The 22,572-nt window shown below is 41.7% G+C and overlaps 1 protein-coding gene across 1 annotated transcript; it reads right to left on the minus strand.

Annotated features, from left to right (window-relative positions):
• Nucleotides 1-18,325: 18,325 nt before the first annotated feature.
• LOC115130603 (tubulin beta-4B chain-like) lies at nucleotides 18,326-21,145 on the minus strand. The gene is made up of 4 exons (XM_029661906.2): nucleotides 20,966-21,145; nucleotides 20,050-20,158; nucleotides 19,775-19,885; nucleotides 18,326-19,537 (listed from the first exon to the last, which is right to left on the minus strand). The coding sequence occupies exons 1-4, from the start codon at nucleotides 21,020-21,022 to the stop codon at nucleotides 18,477-18,479; spliced, it is 1,338 nt and encodes a 445-aa protein (XP_029517766.1). The 5' UTR covers nucleotides 21,023-21,145; the 3' UTR covers nucleotides 18,326-18,476.
• Nucleotides 21,146-22,572: the final 1,427 nt, after the last annotated feature.

Consider the following 22,572-nt stretch of genomic DNA (forward strand, 5'->3'; position numbering starts at 1 on the left):
GTATAAACACAATTTCCCCTCGCAGATTCTTTATTTGGAACAACAAAGATATACAATTTAAAAATAAGTTTTTTTTTTTTCATAACTGGTTTGAGAATAAAATTATTTTGGTTGGTCAGTTACTGAATGAGGATGGATATCTACTCTCATATGGGGAATTTCTTGATGATTTTAAAATTCCAATCACCCCGAAAGAATATGTAATTGTTTTTGATGCGATTCCAACATCAAAGATAAATGTAGTAATAAACAAATTAGGAATATTGTTTGTGATACTACAATTCCCTCAGCAAGATTATTTTGGTCAAATATCTATGGTGATATACAATGGGGGAAGCATGGAAAATTGCTAACAAATATTGTATCAATAACAAGGTAAAGGAAGTTTCATTTAAAATGTTACATAGAATTTATACTGTGAAACATGTTTTGGAAAGATTCAAGCTGAATATTGACGATACATGTGATTCTGTGGAATGGAGGAGACCACAATGCATTTGTTTTTTGCCTGTATTTATAGTAGAATTTTTTGGATTGACATACAGATTTTTTTTTTTACAAAAAAATAGGACTGGTTGTACTATTTAATGGTTTTGATCTAATTATTTGTCAGAAATTCTGACATAAATAAAGATATAGTATATTTAATTACTAGGTAAATATTATATTTACTAGGTAAATGTCATATTCACAAATACAAATGGTCGAATTCAAAACCTAACTTTTTTCACTTTATAAATTAATTTAAACAATATGGTACTACTTTAACTAAAATGAAAAACAAAAAGGCAATTAAAACTTGTTGTATTAATGAATATGATTTGTTTGTTTAGGATTCCTGGCAATGTAAATAGTTTGTATGTATGCTTGTTTGCATGTGACTATTCCTCTTGTTTGTTGATATATATATATATTTTAATAATAATATATATTTTTTGTAAAAATTTAAATAAATAAAAAAATTTAAAAAATATATATATGCAAAAAAATGATTAAAATACAAAAAATATATTTAAAAAGTACCCCTGGCTGCAGTGTGCAATTCGGGGCCGGGCTCAATTTGACCCCACCCACCTTTTTTTTGTCCATCTGAGGTGACAGTCACACACTGATTACAAACACACGTTTGCACAAGGCACACGTTAAATACAAACATATTTCATTTTTGAAGATCGTAAGAAATATTATATAAAGTACCAGCAGATGTGTTGTAACACTTTTTGCTTCATGCTATATTTGAGACAAGCTACTGATATTGTTGCAGTGAACAGACTTGTTATGTATGTCGTGTACTGTTAAAATTGTGCTGATAAATGTTACGTTGTAATTATATTGTTTCATTGAGCGCATATATATACAGTCGTGGCCAAAAGTTGAGAATGACACAAATATTAATTTTCACAAAGTCTGCTGCCTCAGTTTGAATGATGGCAATTTGCATATACTCCAGAATGTTATGAAGAGTGATCAGATGAATTGCAAAGTCCCTCTTTGCCATTCAAATGAACTGAATCCCCAAAAACAATTTCCACTGCATTTCAGCCCTGCCATAAAAGGACCAGCTGACATTATATCAGTGTTTCTCTCGTTAACACAGGTGTGAGTGTTGATGAGGACAAGGCTGGAGATCACTCTGTTATGCTGATTGAGTTCAAATAACAGACTGGAAGCTTTAAAAGGAGGGTGGTGCTTGGAATCATTGTTCTTCCTCTGTCAACCATGGTTACCTGGAAGGAAACACGTGCCGTTATCATTGCTTTGCACAAAAAGGGCTTCACAGGCAAGGATATTTTTGCCAGTAAGATTGCACCTAAATCAGCCATTTATCGGATCATCAAGAACTTCAAGGAGAGCGGTTCAATTGTTGTGAAGGCTTCAGGGCGCCCAAGAGAGTCCAGCAAGTGCCAGGACCGTCTCCTAAAGTTGATTCAGCTGCGGAATCGGGGCACCACCAGTACAGAGCTTGCTCAGGAATGGCAGCAGGCAGGTGTGAGTGCATCTGCATGCACAGTGAGGCGAAGACTTTTGGAGGATGGCCTGGTGTTAAGAAGGGCAGCAAAGAGGCCACTTCTCTCCAGGAAAAAACATCATCCTGAAATATATTGGAGGGGGGGTTAAGTCTTTAAACATTGGTTTAAGACTATACCACTCATCTTATGACACCTACCTGTAGTGTGTTTTGTTTTCGCCGCCTTTTACGATCTTTCGACCTCTCTTATTCAGACCTTAGTGAATGAATGACATACATTCAATATGATATATTCAGGTCATTCTGGCTACAGTTAAACAAGTGATTTTAAGGATGCAAAGGAAATGTCTTTATAATGTTTAAGACTTACAGCACGAGAAAGTTCTGCAGGAGAACTAGGCACCACCATCGCCTAATTTGCTGCATGTTTTCCTTTGAAAAAGAAAATCACACAATTGGATGGGGATCCCAAAAAACATTTTATCCACTAGTGATGAGAATTTATACATACCTCAGTGAAATCACTGCTTCCATTGCAATGTACAGAACGTACTGTAAGTTAAGAGTAGGTTGTTAAGTTTGATAGTTATGACAACAACAATAATGATGATAATAGTAAATAACCCCCCCCCCTCCGAATATATTTCAGGATATAGAAGACGCGCGCCCCCCCCCAAGAAGTCACAGCATGTCACATCAGCATCCAGCTCTGCAGGAGTTTGATGTATGCATTGTGTATGTAGTGTAAAAACTGTAGGAAATAGGTACCAAAAAGTGTCAAGAATAATAAACAAGAAAAAGTATGAGCGATAACAACAGTGTGCAATGCATGCTGCAAGCATAGAAATAATAACTTTTCAATGTTATAACAGAAAATAGGACTAATATAATATACTGAATAGCATCTTTGGTAGATCCTGTGGTGTGAACACGGTACACTTTTCAATAAAGGAATGACAATCAAATGGTACAGTGCAGTGGAATCATTTAAAGGAATATCTAACCTGAACATCAAAAGGCCTCCAAGGTCCAGGGGACAAGATCCGAGCACTGTGAACACAGTGTATGTCAAAGTAAAGAAAAAGTGCAATTCAACAGCTTTTTATACTCCAGCATGCATAACAGTTTTGAACACAGTTGGAACTGAATTAGCCCAAGTATTTTTCACAACATGTATGGGTTTTGCTGGACCAGAAAATGTATTTTCGACTGCAAACACACCATTTCCTCACATCAATGCACTCACATGACAAAAATATTTCCTTGGACAGTTTCAAAGCAATGTGTATGCTTTCTTCGTAAATGTGTTTTGAAGTTTTTCTTATTTATCTTCAGTTTGCAGTGTGGACAAGTTACAATTGCTTTTCTTGACTTGCCATGTATGTTGTGACCAGGTGATTTCATAATTGTATATACTATGTGTAGGCTGTGTAGACTCGCTATGTGTAACTAGAAAAAGAAAAAAAAAAAGAAAAAGGAAAAGAAAAAGGACAACAAAGTGAAACCTCTAAAGAAACAAGAGACCATAATACAAGAAAGAGCACTATAGAGAGATAGAACAACAACAACGCAGCCACTGCCAGCTAGCCTACTTCAGCAGTACTGTATCATTTGAATTATTTTAGTCAATAAGATTCCTGCTACGTAAGCTTAACTTTCTGAACATTCGAGACGTGTAGTCCATTTGTCATTCCAATCTCCTTTGCATTAGCGTAGCCTCTTCTGTAGCCTGTCAACTATGTGTCTGTCTATCCCTGTTCTCTCCTCTCTGCACAGACCATACAAACGCTCCACACCGCGTGGCCGCGGCCACTCTAATCTGGTGGTCCCAGCGCGCACGACCCACGTGGAGTTCCAGGTCTCCGGTAGCCTCTGGAACTGCCGATCTGCGGCCAACAAGGCAGAGTTCATCTCAGCCTATGCCTCCCTCCAGTCCCTCGACTTCTTGGCACTGACGGAAACATGGATCACCACAGATAACACTGCTACTCCTACTGCTCTCTCTTCGTCCGCCCACGTGTTCTCGCACACCCCGAGAGCTTCTGGTCAGCGGGGTGGTGGCACCGGGATCCTCATCTCTCCCAAGTGGTCATTCTCTCTTTCTCCCCTTACCCATCTGTCTATTGCCTCCTTTGAATTCCATGCTGTCACAGTTACCAGCCCTTTCAAGCTTAACATCCTTATCATTTATCGCCCTCCAGGTTCCCTCGGAGAGTTCATCAATGAGCTTGATGCCTTGATAAGTTCCTTTCCTGAGGATGGCTCACCTCTCACAGTTCTGGGCGACTTTAACCTCCCCACGTCTACCTTTGACTCATTCCTCTCTGCCTCCTTCTTTCCACTCCTCTCCTCTTTTGACCTCACCCTCTCACCTTCCCCCTCTACTCACAAGGCAGGCAATACGCTCGACCTCATCTTTACTAGATGCTGTTCTTCCACTAACCTCACTGCAACACTCCTCCAAGTCTCCGACCACTACCTTGTATCCTTTTCCCTCTTGCTCTCATCCAACACTTCCCACACTGCCCCTACTCGGATGGTATCGCGCCGTCCCAATCTTCGCTCTCTCTCCCCCGCTACTCTCTCCTCTTCCATCCTATCATCTCTTCCCTCTGCTCAAACCTTCTCCAACCTATCTCCTGATTCTGCCTCCTCAACCCTCCTCTCCTCCCTTTCTGCATCCCTTGATTCTCTATGTCCCCTATCCTCCAGGCCGGCTCGGTCCTCCCCACCTGCTCCGTGGCTCACGACTCATTGCGAGCTCACAGAACAGGGCTCCGGGCAGCCGAGCGGAAATGGAGGAAAACTCGCCTCCCTGCGGACCTGGCATCCTTTCACTCCCTCCTCTCTACATTTTCCTCTTCTGTCTCTGCTGCTAAAGCCACTTTCTACCACTCTAAAGTCCAAGCATCTGCCTCTAACCCTAGGAAGCTCTTTGCCACCTTCTCCTCCCTCCTGAATCCTCCTCCCCCTCCCCCCTTCCTCCCTCTCTGCAGATGACTTCGTCAACCATTTTGAAAAGAAGGTCGACGACATCCGATCCTCGTTTGCTAAGTCAAACGACACCGCTGGTTCTGCTCACACTGCCCTACCCTGTGCTCTGACCTCTTTCTCCCCTCTCTCTCCAGATGAAATCTCGCGTCTTGTGACGGCCGGCCGCCCAACAACCTGCCCGCTTGACCCTATCCCCTCCTCTCTTCTCCAGACCATTTCCGGAGACCTTCTCCCTTACCTCACCTCGCTCATCAACTCATCCCTGACCGCTGGCTCGTCCCTTCTGTCTTCAAGAGAGCGAGAGTTGCACCCCTTCTGAAAAAACCTACACTCGATCCCTCCGATGTCAACAACTACAGACCAGTATCCCTTCTTTCTTTTCTCTCCAAAACTCTTGAACGTGCCGTCCTTGGCCAGCTCTCCCACTATCTCTCTCAGAATGACCTTCTTGATCCAAATCAGTCAGGTTTCAAGACTAGTCATTCAACTGAGACTGCTCTTCTCTGTATCACGGAGGCCCTCCGCACTGCTAAAGCTAACTCTCTCTCCTCTGCTCTCATCCTTCTAGACCTATCGGCTGCCTTCGATACTGTGAACCATCAGATCCTCCTCTCCACCCTCTCCGAGTTGGGCATCTCCGGCGCGGCCCACGCTTGGATTGCGTCCTACCTGACAGGTCGCTCCTACCAGGTGGCGTGGCGAGAATCTGTCTCCTCACCACGCTCTCACCACTGGCGTCCCCAGGGCTCTGTTCTAGGCCCTCTCCTATTCTCGCTATACACCAAGTCACTTGGCTCTGTCATAACCTCACATGGTCTCTCCTATCATTGCTATGCAGACGACACACAATTAATCTTCTCCTTTCCCCCTTCTGATGACCAGGTGGCGAATCGCATCTCTGCATGTCTGGCAGACATATCAGTGTGGATGACGGATCACCACCTCAAGCTGAACCTCGGCAAGACGGAGCTGCTCTTCCTCCCGGGGAAGGACTGCCCGTTCCATGATCTCGCCATCACGGTTGACAACTCCATTGTGTCCTCCTCCCAGAGCGCTAAGAACCTTGGCGTGATCCTGGACAACACCCTGTCGTTCTCAACTAACATCAAGGCGGTGGCCCGTTCTTGTAGGTTCATGCTCTACAACATCCGCAGAGTACGACCCTGCCTCACACAGGAAGCAGCGCAGGTCTAATCCAGGCAGTTGTCATCTCCGTCTGGATTACTGCAACTCGCTGTTGGCTGGGCTCCCTGCCTGTGCCATTAAACCCTACAACTCATCCAGAACGCCGCAGCCCGTCTGGTGTTCAACCTTCCCAAGTTCTCTCACGTCACCCCGCTCCTCCGCTCTCTCCACTGGCTTCCAGTTGAAGCTTGCATCCGCTACAAGACCATGGTGCTTGCCTACGGAGCTGTGAGGGGAACGGCACCTCAGTACCTCCAGGCTCTGATCAGGCCCTACACCCAAACAAGGGCACTGCGTTCATCCACCTCTGGCCTGCTCGCCTCCCTACCACTGAGGAAGTACAGTTCCCGCGCAGCCCAGTCAAAACTGTTCGCTGCTCTGGCCCCCCAATGGTGGAACAAACTCCCTCACGACGCCAGGACAGCGGAGTCAATCACCACCTTCCGGAGACACCTGAAACCCCACCTCTTTCAGGAATACCTAGGATAGGATAAAGTAATCCTTCTCACCCCCTCCCTTAAAAGATTTAGATGCACTATTGTAAAGTGGCTGTTCCACTGGATGTCTTAAGGTGAACGCACCAATTTGTAAGTCGCTCTGGATAAGAGCGTCTGCTAAATGACTTAAATGTAAATGTAAATGTAACTAAGGGAATGGCATCAATGATACACATTTAGAGCCAGCCAAACACAACAAGGCATACATTGAAAAAAAAAACAGAAAATCAACGATCTAATCGATTACATAACTGTACATGTAAACCTAGGTTTACTGCTCAAGTAGGCAAATTTGTCCAAATAAGATTCCCTCAATGTAAGCAATTAGCTAGCTCACATGCAAATGGATGATAATTAACGATATGCTAACATTGGTGCGGTAGTTGGTCATATAAAAATATACCACTGCACTGGTATAACATGAATATTACAAAGTAGATTATGCATAATGACATTCTCACTTACTTCCATGGTTTATATTTTTGTCCATGTAGGTTAGGTTCGATTAAGATTCGCTTTCGTTGATGTTGATACCTTCGACGCCCACATTGAGCCCGGTCCCGACGTTTGACTCCGCCCACATTGAGCCGCCCCGAACTGCACACTGCAGTCAGGGGCTTCTCATCGTCTCGCGCAGAACTGTGCATGTGTAGGCGGTCAAAGGCACTACATCGATATAAAAAGTTGTTCAAATTGTTCAATAACCTGGGTTAAGAAAATCTGTGATATTAACCCATTTAATCCCATCAGTCACAATACTGAAGAAAAAACACGTTTGTACTTTACAGGCTCTATAGAAGCTAAAGTTGTATTTATCAACAAATGTGTTATATATTATGCCTTATTACGGTGTCAAGTATGATTCAGAGAAGTTTCATATGATTTCTCAAAATGGTCACAAGACCACAAGCATAAATCTCCAAGGTGTACTTTCACAGATGAATTTCGGACCAGAAGTCTATATTCAACAGCTTAAAAAGAAAGTACATTGTTGAAATTTAAAAATATTTGATTTGTTAATACACTGAACAAAAATATAAAGCAACGTGTAAAGTTCTGGTCCCATGTTTCATGAGCTGAACAAAAAAAATCCCAGAAATGTTCCATATGCACAAAAAGCTTTTTTTGTCCACAAATGTGTTTATATCCCTGTTAGTGAGCAATTCTCCTTTGCCAAGATAATCCATCCACCTGACAGGCTTGGCATATCAAGAAGATAATTAAACAGCATAATCATTACAGGTACACCTTGTGCTGGGGACAATGAAAGGCCACTGTAAAATGTGCAGTTTTGTCACACAACACAATGCCACAGATGTCTCAAGTTTTGAGGGAGTGTGCAATTGGCATGCTGACTGCAGGAATGTCCACCAGAGCTATTGCCAGATAATTTAATGTTAATTTCTCTAGCATAAACTGCCTCCATTGTAGTTTTAGAGAATTTGGCAGTATGTCCAACCTGCCTCACAACACACAGACCACGTGTAAGCACTCCAGCCCAGGACCTCCACATCTGGATTCTTCACCTATGGGATTGTCTGAGGGGGGTTGGAGGGGGGTGCTGAGGAGTATTTCTGTCTGTAATAAAGCCCATTTGTGGGGGAAAACTATTTCCGATTGGCTGGGCCTGGCTGCCAAGTGGGTGGGCCTATGCCTTCCCAGGCCCACCCATGGCTGCACCCCTGCCTAGTCATGTGAAATCCATAGATTTTTTATTTATTTATTTTATTTCACCTTTATTTAACCAGGTAAGCAAGTTGAGAACAAGTTCTCATTTACAATTGCGACCTGGCCAAGATAAAGCAAAGCAGTTCGACACATACAACGACACAGAGTTACACATGGAGTAAAACAAACATACAGTCAATAATACAGTAAAAAAAAACAAGTCTATATACAATGTGAGCGAATTAGGTGAGAAGGGAGGTAAAGGCAAAAAAGGCCATGGTGGCAAAGTAAATACAATATAGCAAGTAAAACACTGGAATGGTAGTATTGCAATGGAAGAATGTGCAAAGTAGAAATAAAAATAATGGGGTGCAAAGGAGCAAAATAAATAAATAAATTAAATACAGTTAGGAAAGAGGTAGTTGTTTGGGCTAAATTATAGGTGGGCTATGTACAGGTGCAGTAATCTGTAAGATGCTCTGACAGTTGGTGTTTAAAGCTAGTGAGGGAGATAAGTGTTTCCAATTTAAGAGATTTTTGTAGTTCGTTCCAGTCATTGGCAGCAGAGAACTGGAAGGAGAGGCGGCCAAAGAAAGAATTGGTTTTGGGGGTGACTAGAGAGATATACCTGCTGGAGCGTGTGCTACAGGTGGGAGATGCTATGGTGACCAGCGAGCTGAGATAAGGGGGGACTTTACCTAGCAGGGTCTTGTAGATGACATGGAGCCAGTGGGTTTGGCGACGAGTATGAAGCGAGGGCCAGCCAACGAGAGCGTACAGGTCGCAATGGTGGGTAGTATATGGGGCTTTGGTGACAAAACGGATAGCACTGTGATAGACTGCATCCAATTTGTTGAGTAGGGTATTGGAGGCTATTTTGTAAATGACATCGCCAAAGTCGAGGATTGGTAGGATGGTCAATTTTACAAGGGTATGTTTGGCAGCATGAGTGAAGGATGCTTTGTTGCGAAATAGGAAGCCAATTCTAGATTTAACTTTGGATTGGAGATGTTTGATATGGGTCTGGAAGGAGAGTTTACAGTCTAACCAGACACCTAAGTATTTGTAGTTGTCCACGTATTCTAAGTCAGAGCCGTCCAGAGTAGTGATGTTGGACAGGCGGGTAGGTGCAGGTAGCGATCGGTTGAAGAGCATGCATTTAGTTTTACTTGTATTTAAGAGCAATTGGAGGCCACGGAAGGAGAGTTGTATGGCATTGAAGCTTGCCTGGAGGGTTGTTAACACAGTGTCCAAAGAAGGGCCGGAAGTATACAGAATGGTGTCGTCTGCGTAGAGGTGGATCAGAGACTCACCAGCAGCAAGAGCAACATCATTGATGTATACAGAGAAGAGAGTCGGTCCAAGAATTGAACCCTGTGGCACCCCCATAGAGACTGCCAGAGGTCCGGACAGCAGACCCTCCGATTTGACACACTGAACTCTATCAGAGAAGTAGTTGGTGAACCAGGCGAGGCAATCATTTGAGAAACCAAGGCTGTCGAGATTAGGGCCCAATTAATTTATTTAACTTATTTCCTTAATTCAGTCAAATCTTTGAAATTGTTGCATGTTGTGTTTATAATTTTGTTCAGTGTATACTGTTTATTAAAGGGTATAGTTTACGTATGTGCCCTCATTTTCAATACATTGAATCCATGGATTCTTGTGGTACAGTATATTCAAATATCTTAGTGTTACATTTGCTATTATATACAGTATATTTAATCATAGCATATTTTTTTTTTTTTCAGTAGATTGAAGTTGAGTTGGGTTATGGATAAACTTATATATATACTTATTTTACAGATGATTTTACTATAATCCATTAGCCTTTACATATGTTTAAATCAGTGATTTTGACTGAAAAACATAAAATGTTGTTATTTCAAGGGGAATTGGTCATAATGGACCCATAAACTGAATTAGAGTAATAACTTATTTAATGTCAAAAGGTTTGTTTAGTGTCTCTTGCACAATGGTAGACCTGGTTTATGTGAGTTTTGCTGAATAGTCACAAGGGTAGACCTGAGCTGTGTTCGAAAACCCATACTAATATACTGCATACTATATACTATTAGTTTATTTTAGTATACTGTAAACTAATGGTATCGTTTCAGTTGAACGCACTAGAGCTTCACCTGTCTTACCGGAAGTTGATGCTGTTACTATGCAACCTCTTGCTAGGGTTAGCATAGTAGCTAGCTAAACTTTTTACGATTTCAGGTGTGTTCGTAAATTCAATCTGGAGTGCCAGAGTGCACTCTGGGCATTCCTATATCCAGAGCGTTGTCAGATTGTCCATGAGTAAATTCAGAGAATTTTGCTTTCACAGCGTTCAGAACGCACACTGGAATAGTAGTGTATTAGTAGCCGACTAACCTTAGGTAACTAGCTAACATACCAGTACATACTTCTGTAATGCTATGCGGTTCATAAGGATAGCGTAGCTAACAAATTGTCATCCAAAATAACATGTAACGCAACTTATTTGAAAAGGCATTAATTTATTATATTTTTCAACATTTTCTTAACAATTGTCATAATTAGTTAAAACAATTCATTTATATCCGCTCTCGTCGGGCTTCGGCTGCATATTTTCTGCCATTTTCTTAAAATCTGAAAAGTTATGAAGCCACGCCCATTTTCTGAAGAATTGCATTATTTGTATTTATTTATTTAATTTAACCTTTATTTTACTAGGCAAGTCAGTTAAGAACAAATTCTAATTTACAATGACGACCTACCAAAAGGTAAAGGGCCTCCTGCGGGGATGGGGGCTGGGATTAGAAATGTAAAAAATACAAATATAGGACAAAACACACATCACGACAAGAGAGACAACACAACACTACATAAAGAGAGACATAAGACAACAACATAGCAAGGCAGCAACACATGACAACACAGCATGGTAGCAACACAACATGACAACAACATGGTAGCAACACAACATATGGTACAAACATTATTGGGCACAGACAACAAACGGCACAAAGGCTAAGGAGGTAGAGACAACAATACATCACACAAAGCAGCCACAATTGTCATTAAGAGTGTCCATGATTGAGTCTTTGAATGAAGAGATTGAGATAAAACTGTCCAGTTTGAGTGTTTGCGAACTGAAAAGATGAGCAACCCAGGGATGTGTGTGCTTTGGGGACCTTCAACAGAATGTGACTGGCAGAAACGGGTGTTGTATGTGGGGGATGAGGGCTGGAGTAGATATCTCAACCAGTGGGTCTTGCGACGGGTATACAGAGATGACCAGTTTACAGAGGAGTATAGAGTGCAGTGATGTGTCATATAAGGAGAGCTGGTAGCAATTCTGATGTCCGAATGGTAAAGAACATCTAGCCGCTCGAGAGCACCCTTACCAGCGGATCTATAAAGTATGTCTCCGTAATCTAGCATGGGTAGGATGGTCATCTGAATTAGGGTTAGTTTGGCAGCTGGGGTGAAAGAGGAGTTATTACGATAGAGGAAACCAAGTCTAGATTTAACCTTAGCCTGCAGCTTTGATATGTATAGACCCACAGAGAGAGAACTGCTCCTTAAAGTAACTAACTTTGTCCTTCCGGATAGCCTGAGTGCACTTATTTCGCATTTGCCTGAACGAGAGCCAGTCAGCCCAAGTACGCGTGTGCCAAGCCTTTCGCCAAATGCAATTCTTGAGGTGGAGTAACTCTGCAAGATCACGGTCGAACCAGAGGCTGAACCTGTTTTTAATTCTCTTTTTTTTATGGGGGCGTGTTTGTTAACAATACCACTGAAAATATTTAAATAATAAGGTCCAAGCATCTTCGACAGAGGGGATCAAGCTCACTCTATTTTACAGAGGCCAGTTCATGAAGGAAGGCTTGCTCATTAAAGTTTTTTAGCAAGCGTCTATGACAAATCAGGACAGGTCGTTTCACTGAGGCTGTAAAACAGCGACCACTAAGGTTATTATAGGCCCTAAAAAATGTGCTTATCTTAGTCCTGTGACTTCTGTCCTGTATATGCTAATCATTTTCATGATAAACTCATAGTACAGTGGTATAGCACATGTGGCCCAGGGTGTGCCGCCAATAGCTGCATATACAGTGAGCTCCAAAAGTATTGGGGCAGTGACACATTTTTTGTTGTTTCACTTATATATGTATTAAAGTAGTAAAAAGTGAAGTCTTTGGTACCATATTCATAGCACACAATGACTACATCATGGTTGTGACTCTATACATTTGTTGGATGTGTTTGCTGTTTGTTTTGGTTGTGTCTCAGTCCTTTCCAAATGTATCTGGAATTTAGCCATTAAAGGATTTGAGAAATGTGATTGGTTGATGATAGGCCTATGACATTGGCTAAGTCTTGTCTTGCGCTGTGCAGAATATCATATCCAATTAATGATTGGAGAAGTGTTTAGAATCACCAGTACCACATCCTTATGATATATATATATCTTTACATGAGCACAACTTGACTGCAAGAGAAAGTTCGGTATGTCTGACTGAAATACGGGCAAAATCAACCTTTTCCTCTAAATTACTGGTGTTGATAAAATGCGGGACATGCTGTAATTGTTTGGTTGCAGGATGTCAATAGGACAAAGTGCCAAAATGTGGTACTGTCCCGCACAATCTGGGCCACTTGGTCACCCTAGTTACAAATGCTATAGAAATTCTTCCCACTGGGCACACACTGGTTGAATCAACGTTGTTTCCAGTCATTTCAATGAAATTATGTTGAACCAACGAGAAATAGACGTTGAATTGACATCTGTGCCCACTCAATGGGTTTGTGTTGTTCTGTACCCTACTTTTTTTGCCCATAATCTTTCGGCATGTGGCATTTCACCTACTTAAAAGTAAAGTGCATAGGCAGGGCCGGCACAAGAAAGAATCAGTTGGATGGGTGTTTGATATGCGCATTTTCGTGGAACAGTTTAATTTAAATGATAACAGTTTCTTTTCTCAAAATTATTTTAATGTGGTTAATTATAAAAATCTGAATTAAAATGATGCCTTATGGACACATACAGTACCAGTCAAAAGTTTGAACACACCTACTCATTCAAGGGGTTTTCTTTATTTTACTATTTTCTAAATTGTAGAATAATAGTGAAGACATCAAATGATGAAAAAAACAATCATGTAGTGACAAAAACAGTTTATATTTTAGATTCTTCAAAGTAGTCACTCTTTGCCTTGATGACAGCTTTGCACACTCTTGGCATTCTCTCAATCAGCGTCACCTGGAATGATTTTCCAACCGTCTTGAAGGAGTTCCCACATATGCTGAGCACTTGTTGGCTGCTTTCCCTTCACTCTGCGGTCCAACTCATCCCAGACCATCTCAATTGGGTTGAGGTCGGGTGATTGTGGAGGCCAGGTCATCTAATGCAGCACCTCATTATTCTCAAATAGCCCTTACACAGCCTGGAGGTGTGTTGGGTCATTGTTCTGTTGAAAAACAAATGATAGTCCCACTAAGAGCAAACCAGATGGGATGGGGTATCGCTGCAGAATGCTGTGGTAGCCATGCTGGTTAAGTGTGCTGTGGTGGTTAATTTCTTTACTATCAAATTAGGAGAGACAAACTTATCACACAAGTCAAACTTAAACAATCTTAATTCACTTATTCATAAGGGAGTAGGTCAATACAACACACACATATAAAGTGAATCGATTGAGTGCTCTACGCTAATGAAGGCTGGTCGACGAATCACCCTCAGATGATTTGTTGAGAGCCCCGAGACAAAAGTACAAAGGTATTTTATAGCCAAGATACACCCCTTCAAGCTACATGACAAACAACAGATGTATGGAATGGGTCACAAGGTTAAGATTAGTATGAAAGATACTTAGAATTCACAGCAGACATTATCTAATTGTGTAGAGACCAGGGTCTGGCCCTGGAGTCATCTTTTCCTGGTACCTTATAGAACAGAAACATTAACTCATGCTATGGAATGCGGTCTCTTTAGGTTTTATCACCCAAAAGACATCGTAAACCTTCTGTCAGTGTTAAATCTCACAGAGGCCCCTCAGTAGAACACACACACAGATGAGTGTTCTAACAACCCCTTATTCTGTTGCATAAAACAACCATTTGATGCAATAACAGCATTATAACATTATCTTGTAATTTCTGTTCTGACAGTGCCTTGAATTCTAAATAAATCACAGACAATGTCACCAGTAAAATAGTAAAAATAAAGAAAAACCCTTGAATGAGTAGGTGTGTCCAAATGGTGTATAAAGATAAAGAAAGTACTCATGTCATGGAACTCAGAGATAGCCTCTATAGGCCAATGCAGCAATAGGCCTATAACTTCCATTGCCAACTAAGTAAATGATAAAGGCCTAAAGCCAACAAATACAAACAGTACAAAATATCCTGATGAAATTTCCTTTTTTTTCCAATCGCATTAAGCTCTCTACTCCGCCTGTCTCCCTCCCTTTCTCTGTCTTAATTTGAGCTATCACCACTGAAGTGCAACATTGTATCAACTCAGCAGGTTGGGTACTCAGGCGCTCCAGCTCCCTCAATGGAGTAACCACACACATGCACATTGCTCACATGGAGAATTTTTTTGTGGACAAAATTCCTAAATGAGGCTTATGAAATAAACCAAAACTTGTTTCTCACTAGTGTAGCAGGTTGTGAACCCTACGTGAACTCTGCAAACAACGTTTCCACTTCCAGAATGATAATGGTAAATGACTCTAATTCATGCATTAACATAAATAAATGTAACTAAATTGTGTGGATTAAGAGTACATTTACTAGGCCTACTAGTGACATATGTAATGGTGAATTGATCAAAATAAACAATCAAAGGGCAAACCACACACACAATGAATGTCCAATAATTGTCGGGAGACAGCAGAGCACATTATGGAGAGCTGAGTGCAGGCATTCTGGAGAGAGATGCCCATATCTTCACCCATACACCCTTCCCCTTCTACTTTTCTCAACATTTTAAATTATACTCAAAACACATTATCTTCCCACATTTAGGTGATTTTCACTGACTGACACAACTCAATAAACAGCTAGGCCTATTGCCACGCACACTGCCCAAATTGCTGGCTTCCCAAATAGGCATAAGCCTATGCACTTGTGATTTGAAACAATCCACAACTATTTTTTTTAAAGAAGCTAATGGTCATATGTGGCTAAATCAAGCTCTCTGGTAAAGTATTTAGATTTTTTTATTTACTGTAGGGGAAGCCAGCGTCCAAACAGTGCACTGTGCACCCACCAACTTTCCTTTCTAATTCACAAATGGCTGAAACCAGAAATCTCTATATAATGATGAGATGCTCATTTCCCGCCCTAACAATACAAGTCATTGTGCCAACGCCGGGATTGTCATAGATTGTAAAGGGCGAAAATGCAGGCGAGAAGATAGGTCTACATATTATGCCCATAGAAACGCATTGGGATTATTCACCACAGATTTTTTATTTGTGAGAGAGTGAGCCCTTTCGCTTATTCTCCTCTGCTGAAACAAGCGAGCGAAACAGCGCCCGTTTTACGATATGTAGCCAATGTACAATACCATCTGAAGCTGTCAATACAGAAAAAGTATGACATGCAATACTCCTTTTGTCCAGACAGCTTCAGATACATAGTCTACACTTACGGAGACAGAGGGGCGCTGTTTCGCTCGCTCCGATGCTTTAGATGAGACTGATGGGTCTTTCTGTCGGCGCGCGTCTCTGTCAATATTTGATCAATATTTTTGTATTTTATTTGTAAAGACAAGGAGATACGGTAGGGTGGGGCCAAGCCCTATTGCGCCCACCCATAACGTCGGCTTGCGCATAGGTGTGCTTCATCATAAACCCTGGCCTCTGCCATTCATCTCGTCCCTGGCATTCTGGGCAAAGAACAATTAGTGCCACCTAGTGGTATTTGGGTGAAAAGACAACCGACTACCCTCACATGACATGAACAGTTCATTTGTACTTTTTTAAACTAGGGAAGTCAAATTCTTATTTACAATGACCGCTTACCCCGGCCAAACCCGGACGACTGTAGTGACACCTCTTGCACTGAGATGCAGTTCCTTAGACCGCTGCGCCACTCGGGAGCCCAAAAGTTAAAGAGAACACAGTTTCTCCAAAACATTAAATCCAGATCAAAATTGTGTAGCGTTATATTAAATGTTGCTCATTCTTCAGATTTGGATGTAGTTAAGAGAGAACTGAACCAAATCTCTAGCATACATCATATGCTACAAAGATCATTTTATATGATCCAATGACATTTGGGCAAAATATAATCTAAAGTGAAGGGGGAACTCAATTTAATGAGAATTCAGGGTTGAATGTTCTGAAAAACTGGGCCCGATGACCCCTTTTCAGGAAAGGAATTTCACATTTTGTATTATATTGTAGTCCTACCTACATAATGTTTAGCAATAGAGAATAGGAGATTGCATGGGCCTTGACCTCACTAGAATTAAAATAATTTTGCATCATTGTTTTAGGTTTCATGCTCAAACTCGATATTAGTCATTTAGCAGATGCTCTTAGTATGGGATTTTCCTAACCAGATTTGAATCGGCTACATATTTGCCTTTTAGGAACCAAAATCCTTGAGATCCAATATTTAACTTTTAAAAAATGTATTGCAAATAACAATATTCTCCAAAACAAACATGAATACCGTTCAAAGGCTTGTGTACAACTACAATTAACAAAAATATAAATGCAACATATTAAGTGTTTGTTTCATGAACTGAAATAAAACATTCCGGATATTTTACATAAACACAAAAAGCTTATTTCTCTCAAATTTTGTGCACATATGTTTAAATCCCTGCAATTGAGTATTTATTCTTTGCCAAGATAATCCATCCACCTGACAGGTGTGGCATATCAAGAATCTGATTAAACAGCATGATCATTACATAGGTGCACCTTGTGCTGGAAAAAGGGGCCACAAAAAATGTGCCATTTTGTCACAGATCAAGTTGAAAGGGGGATACCTAATCAATTGTTCAACTGAATGCATCTTCCGCATTTTACCCAACCCCTCTGAATCAGAAGTGCAGGGGGCTGCCATAATCATAGTCTTCAGCGCCCAGGGAACAGTGGGTTATCTGCCTTGCTCAGAGACAGATTTTTACCTTGTCAGCTCAGGGATTCAATCCAGCAACCTTTCAGTTACTGGCCCAACACTAACTACTTGGCTACCTGCTTCCCCAGGGAGCATACATTTGGCATGCTGACTGCAGCAATGTCCAGATCTGTTGCCTTCAATGTATCTTTAGAGCATTTGGCAGTACGTCCAACCAGCCTCAACTGCAGACGTGTATGGCGCTGTGTGGAAGTGCAGTGGTGAACCGAGTGCCCAATGATATGGGTAGGCATAAGCTACGGACAACACAATTGCATTTTAGCGATGGCAATTTGAATGCAGATACTGAGGCCTATTGTTGCCATATAGCAGCCACCGTATGTTTCAGCACAATAACACACAGCTCCATGTCAAAGATCTGTTCACTATTCCTTGGATGCTACAAATGTCCATTTTTCCATGGCCTGCATACTTAGACATGTCACCCATTAAGCACGTTCAGGACAGACATGTACAACCACGTTCCAGTTCCCATCAATATCCTTAAACTTCGCAAAGCCATTGAAGTTGAGTGGGACGACATTCCACAAGGAACAGCCTGATCAACTCTGAATTATGTGTCGCATGCAGCAAATGGTGGTCACACCAGACACTGGCCAACACCCCCTTTTTGGGTATCTGGACAGATGCATATCCGCATTTCCAGCCATGTGAAATCCATAGATTATGGCCTAATTAATTTATTTCAAGTGACTTCCTTATATGAACTGTAACTCAAAATAGTTGCATGTATATTTGTTCAGTATAGCTGAACTGCATAGGAAACAAATTTCACCATTACCTCCCTCACAAATTACTGTAACATTATAGTATACATTTATAAATTACTATTAGCTTCACTTACTGTACATTACCCATGATTGTATTAAATGACAAACAAGTGTTTAACCATGTTTCTTTTATTTGAAGTAAACAAAAATTAAAAAAATCAACAAAAAAAAAAAAGAGTACAGCTGAAGGTTGTCAGATAAGGAAACACGAAGTGGAAAAACAAACACCAGTCAGATGTTTCACAAGGAAAGAAAACGGACAATTTAAGCCAACTCCTCTTCACCCTCCTCTTCAAACTCGCCCTCCTCCTCTGCAGTGGCGTCTTGGTACTGCTGATACTCAGAAACCAGGTCGTTCATGTTGCTCTCTGCCTCAGTGAACTCCATCTCATCCATGCCTTCTCCTGTGTACCAATGGAGGAAAGCCTTGCGGCGGAACATAGCTGTGAACTGCTCAGAGATGCGCTTGAACAGCTCCTGGATGGCAGTACTGTTTCCAATGAAGGTGGCAGCCATCTTGAGGCCACGGGGAGGAATGTCACAGACTGCAGTCTTGACGTTGTTGGGGATCCATTCAACGAAGTAGCTGCTGTTCTTGTTCTGTACGTTCAGCATTTGCTCGTCCACCTCTTTCATGGACATGCGCCCGCGGAAGACTGCGGCCACGGTGAGGTAACGGCCGTGACGAGGGTCGCAGGCGGCCATCATGTTCTTCGAGTCAAACATCTGCTGAGTGAGCTCTGGAACCGTCAGGGCTCTGTACTGCTGGCTTCCCCTGCTGGTGAGGGGGGCAAAGCCAGGCATGAAGAAGTGGAGACGGGGGAAGGGCACCATGTTGACTGCCAGTTTGCGCAGGTCAGCGTTGAGCTGGCCGGGGAAGCGGAGACAGGTGGTGACCCCACTCATGGTCGCAGACACCAGGTGGTTGAGGTCTCCGTAGGTGGGTGTGGTGAGTTTGAGGGTACGGAAGCAGATGTCGTACAGCGCCTCGTTGTCGATACAGTAGGTCTCGTCTGTGTTCTCTACCAGCTGGTGGACTGAGAGGGTGGCATTGTAGGGCTCGACCACAGTGTCTGACACTTTAGGGGAGGGCACCACGCTGAAAGTGTTCATGATGCGGTCGGGGTACTCTTCACGGATCTTGCTGATGAGCAGGGTGCCCATGCCAGAGCCGGTTCCACCTCCCAGGGAGTGGGTGAGCTGGAAGCCCTGCAGGCAGTCACAGCTCTCAGCCTCTTTCCTCACCACATCCAAGACAGAGTCAACCAGCTCTGCACCCTCGGTGTAGTGGCCCTTGGCCCAGTTGTTACCTGCGCCACTCTGACCTGTAATGGACAGAAGTATAATGCCAAAGTAAAGATAACTTTAGATGAAACTGGGCCCTAGTGATGGATTACACAAACACTAAAGCAGGAGATGACAAAGCTAATTACGTGACATGGCAAACATTTCTTTTGAGTAACTAATGCCGTTTGCCTGTGGTGCCTGTAGTCAAGTAATGAAGGTTTATTGTAGTAACATGCAACTAATCCAGGTCCATAGACCACTCCCAAGTTTCTTACCGAAGACAAAGTTGTCAGGCCTGAAGATTTGACCGAATGGTCCGGACCTCACAGAGTCCATGGTCCCAGGCTCCAAGTCCACAAGTACTGCGCGTGGCACATACTTTCCACCTGAAAAGTCAAAAATGGCACTTAAAGAAATTCAAAACAATCGTACCTGGCTAACAATGGTAACTAGGAGTTCCATTTTTGATTTTGTTGCATTTAATCCGAATTGGACAATTGCCCGATTTACCAGACCATTGTGGGTCAAGACATCACACCACTTAACTCACCTGAAGCTTCATTGTAGTACACATTAATTCTTTCCAGCTGAAGATCACTGTCCCCATTGTAACTTCCAGTGGGGTCAATGCCATGCTCATCACTTATCACCTCCCAGAACTAGCATAGGGAGAAGTCAATTAATGCCAATCCAGAGTCAATTCACTGTTAACATTTTGCAGTTGAATTATATACAAAATGGATGCAAACAAGCCATTTTGTAAGTCGCTCTGGATAAGAGCGTCTGCTAAATGACTTAAATGTAAATTTTGAACAAGGCCCCCCCCAAAAAAAAACGGTGAAAAAAAAAAGAAAAAAAAAAAAAGAGTTCTGCTTTCTGGCTTCCATGCGTCAAGTGTCAAAAACAAAATGGAGTTTCAAAAGTTGGCACCCATTTTATACATTTTTTTTTCTACGTTGTCCTTCGATAAAAGTACAAATAAAACATGAAAATTATGATCAATGTATTAGTACATCGATAAGTAAATATAAACCAAACTAAAAACAGCAAGGCTATAATGTAATCGCAAAGAGCGCGCGCTGACCGGTTTGGCGCACTCCATGACCTGAACCAGACATAACTGCGAGCTCGTCCAACGCGGGGCAGTCAACACCCTTGAATTATATTACCTCGATCATTTGAATGGTTCCCCAAATAAAACAAGTACATACAATTTAAAATCATTGAAAACATTGAACTTGTTGGAACAGGAAGGCAAACAACTTATATTCGAGATGATACTTTCCGCCAAACAATTATTGATTATCTGAGAACAAAGGGGTTACGTGTTTTCGCGCACACTTTGAAAGATCAATATCGAGGCCTCTTAGCCGTAGATTTGTTTTTTTACCAATAATAATTCTACACATAATTTAAAAATAAATAAAAATATATATATGGCTTTAAAAGCCTAAACGTGTACAAACCTTTGCGCCAATTTGATTACCGCACTGCCCTGCTTGTAAATGAACAATCTCTCTCATTTTGTTAGTGGAGTAAAATTAATCTAACTTCCTTCTTCGAATGGCTACAATCTTCAAACTTTTGCGCTCATATGTGTATTTTTATATACCTCGGTGGTGCGTACAGGGTATTTTTGTTAGGTCATTCTCTAAAACCGTTTCAATTTACAGCAATTATATTGGTCCGTTTGGTCGCAGTGCCCGCGTTGTAAGCGACGTGATTGGTGGATGTCTGATTGGAAGTGCGACATCACGTGTTGTAATAGGCCGAATATTATAGGACCATATGAAATGAAGCCAGAATAAAATTCTGGCTTCATTAGCCTAGCCCTACATTCAGATTGTGCATCATACTCTCGTTATCAGTTTCTCAAAAGTCTAGCATGTATGCCGTGACAGAATGAATTTGTTCAATTTTGCAGCATTCAATGTCTTCAATCATAATGTTTGCATCATGAAACAGCGCTCCATCACTTACACTAATTAGGGAGAAATGATGAATAATCATATTTATATTATTTTTACCTTTGACTTGGTCTATTTTCTTGGAGGCAACAAACCAGCGACAGACTAGATAGATATTTGAAATGTTGAGGCTCTTGCTGAAGTGATTAAATGCCATCTTCAAGACAGTAATCCACTATCTGAATTATATGAGTTACAGACAAAATATATAGTTTACCTTTAAATTTCCACATATTTAAAAAAAATCTGCAACATTCAACTAACCATTGTCAGGATGAAATCTCAGATTACAGATAGGCCTACTCGAATAACATTTTTTGTATCACCCAATCTTCCCTTCGCTCTCCTGACTATGAGATTCACATACACATACACATTGGTGGTAAAAATATTTTTTTAAATCTAGTTACTTAGAGATATTATTTTTGAAGAAATATATTGTTTTGACAATATTGCAAGATTATTTTTGTGCTTGTTGGCTATACCTGCACCAAAACAGTATTTTTCCTTCATAGCTAGTTCCCTATCTTCTTTAATAGGAGCCAATTTGTTTTCAGCACTTTTATTTCATGACTGATCAAAACTTGTTTTCTCATAGCTCTCTTGTCTCTGTAGCAGACATATGGTGAGCAATAAGTTTGGAACATCAAATTGCAATCATATCACAGTATTGAATCGCAACACATATCTTATCGGCACCCAAGTATTGTGATAATATATTGAGGTCACTGGTAATTTCCACCCCGTGTACACGATACTGCCAGTGCCCATAGTGGGGCAGATAACTATAGGTGATGTACCGGGTCAGTGGCCGCCTACTTCTCAAACAAGTGTAGGAAAGAGGGAGAACAGCTGAAGGGGGGGGGGGGGGGGGGGGCTCGGCCCTATGATCCTGCGGTGCAGAGGGGGGTGATATACCCGCTGTGCCACAAGAGCCCGGGCCTCAGGCAGAGACAGAAGAACACTCATATGCCACGCCTACACAAGCATAACACCCAATTCACAATGGTGTGCTATTCTTGTTTCGTCTAACTATTAAACATTTGTTTAATGTTATGAGTTTCTATAGCTAATCACAGGGATGACCAGCCTGTCTTATCTACTGC

The sequence above is a fragment of the Oncorhynchus nerka genome, linkage group LG6 (genome assembly GCF_034236695.1).
Source record: "Oncorhynchus nerka isolate Pitt River linkage group LG6, Oner_Uvic_2.0, whole genome shotgun sequence".
Taxonomy (NCBI): Eukaryota; Metazoa; Chordata; class Actinopteri; order Salmoniformes; family Salmonidae; genus Oncorhynchus; species Oncorhynchus nerka.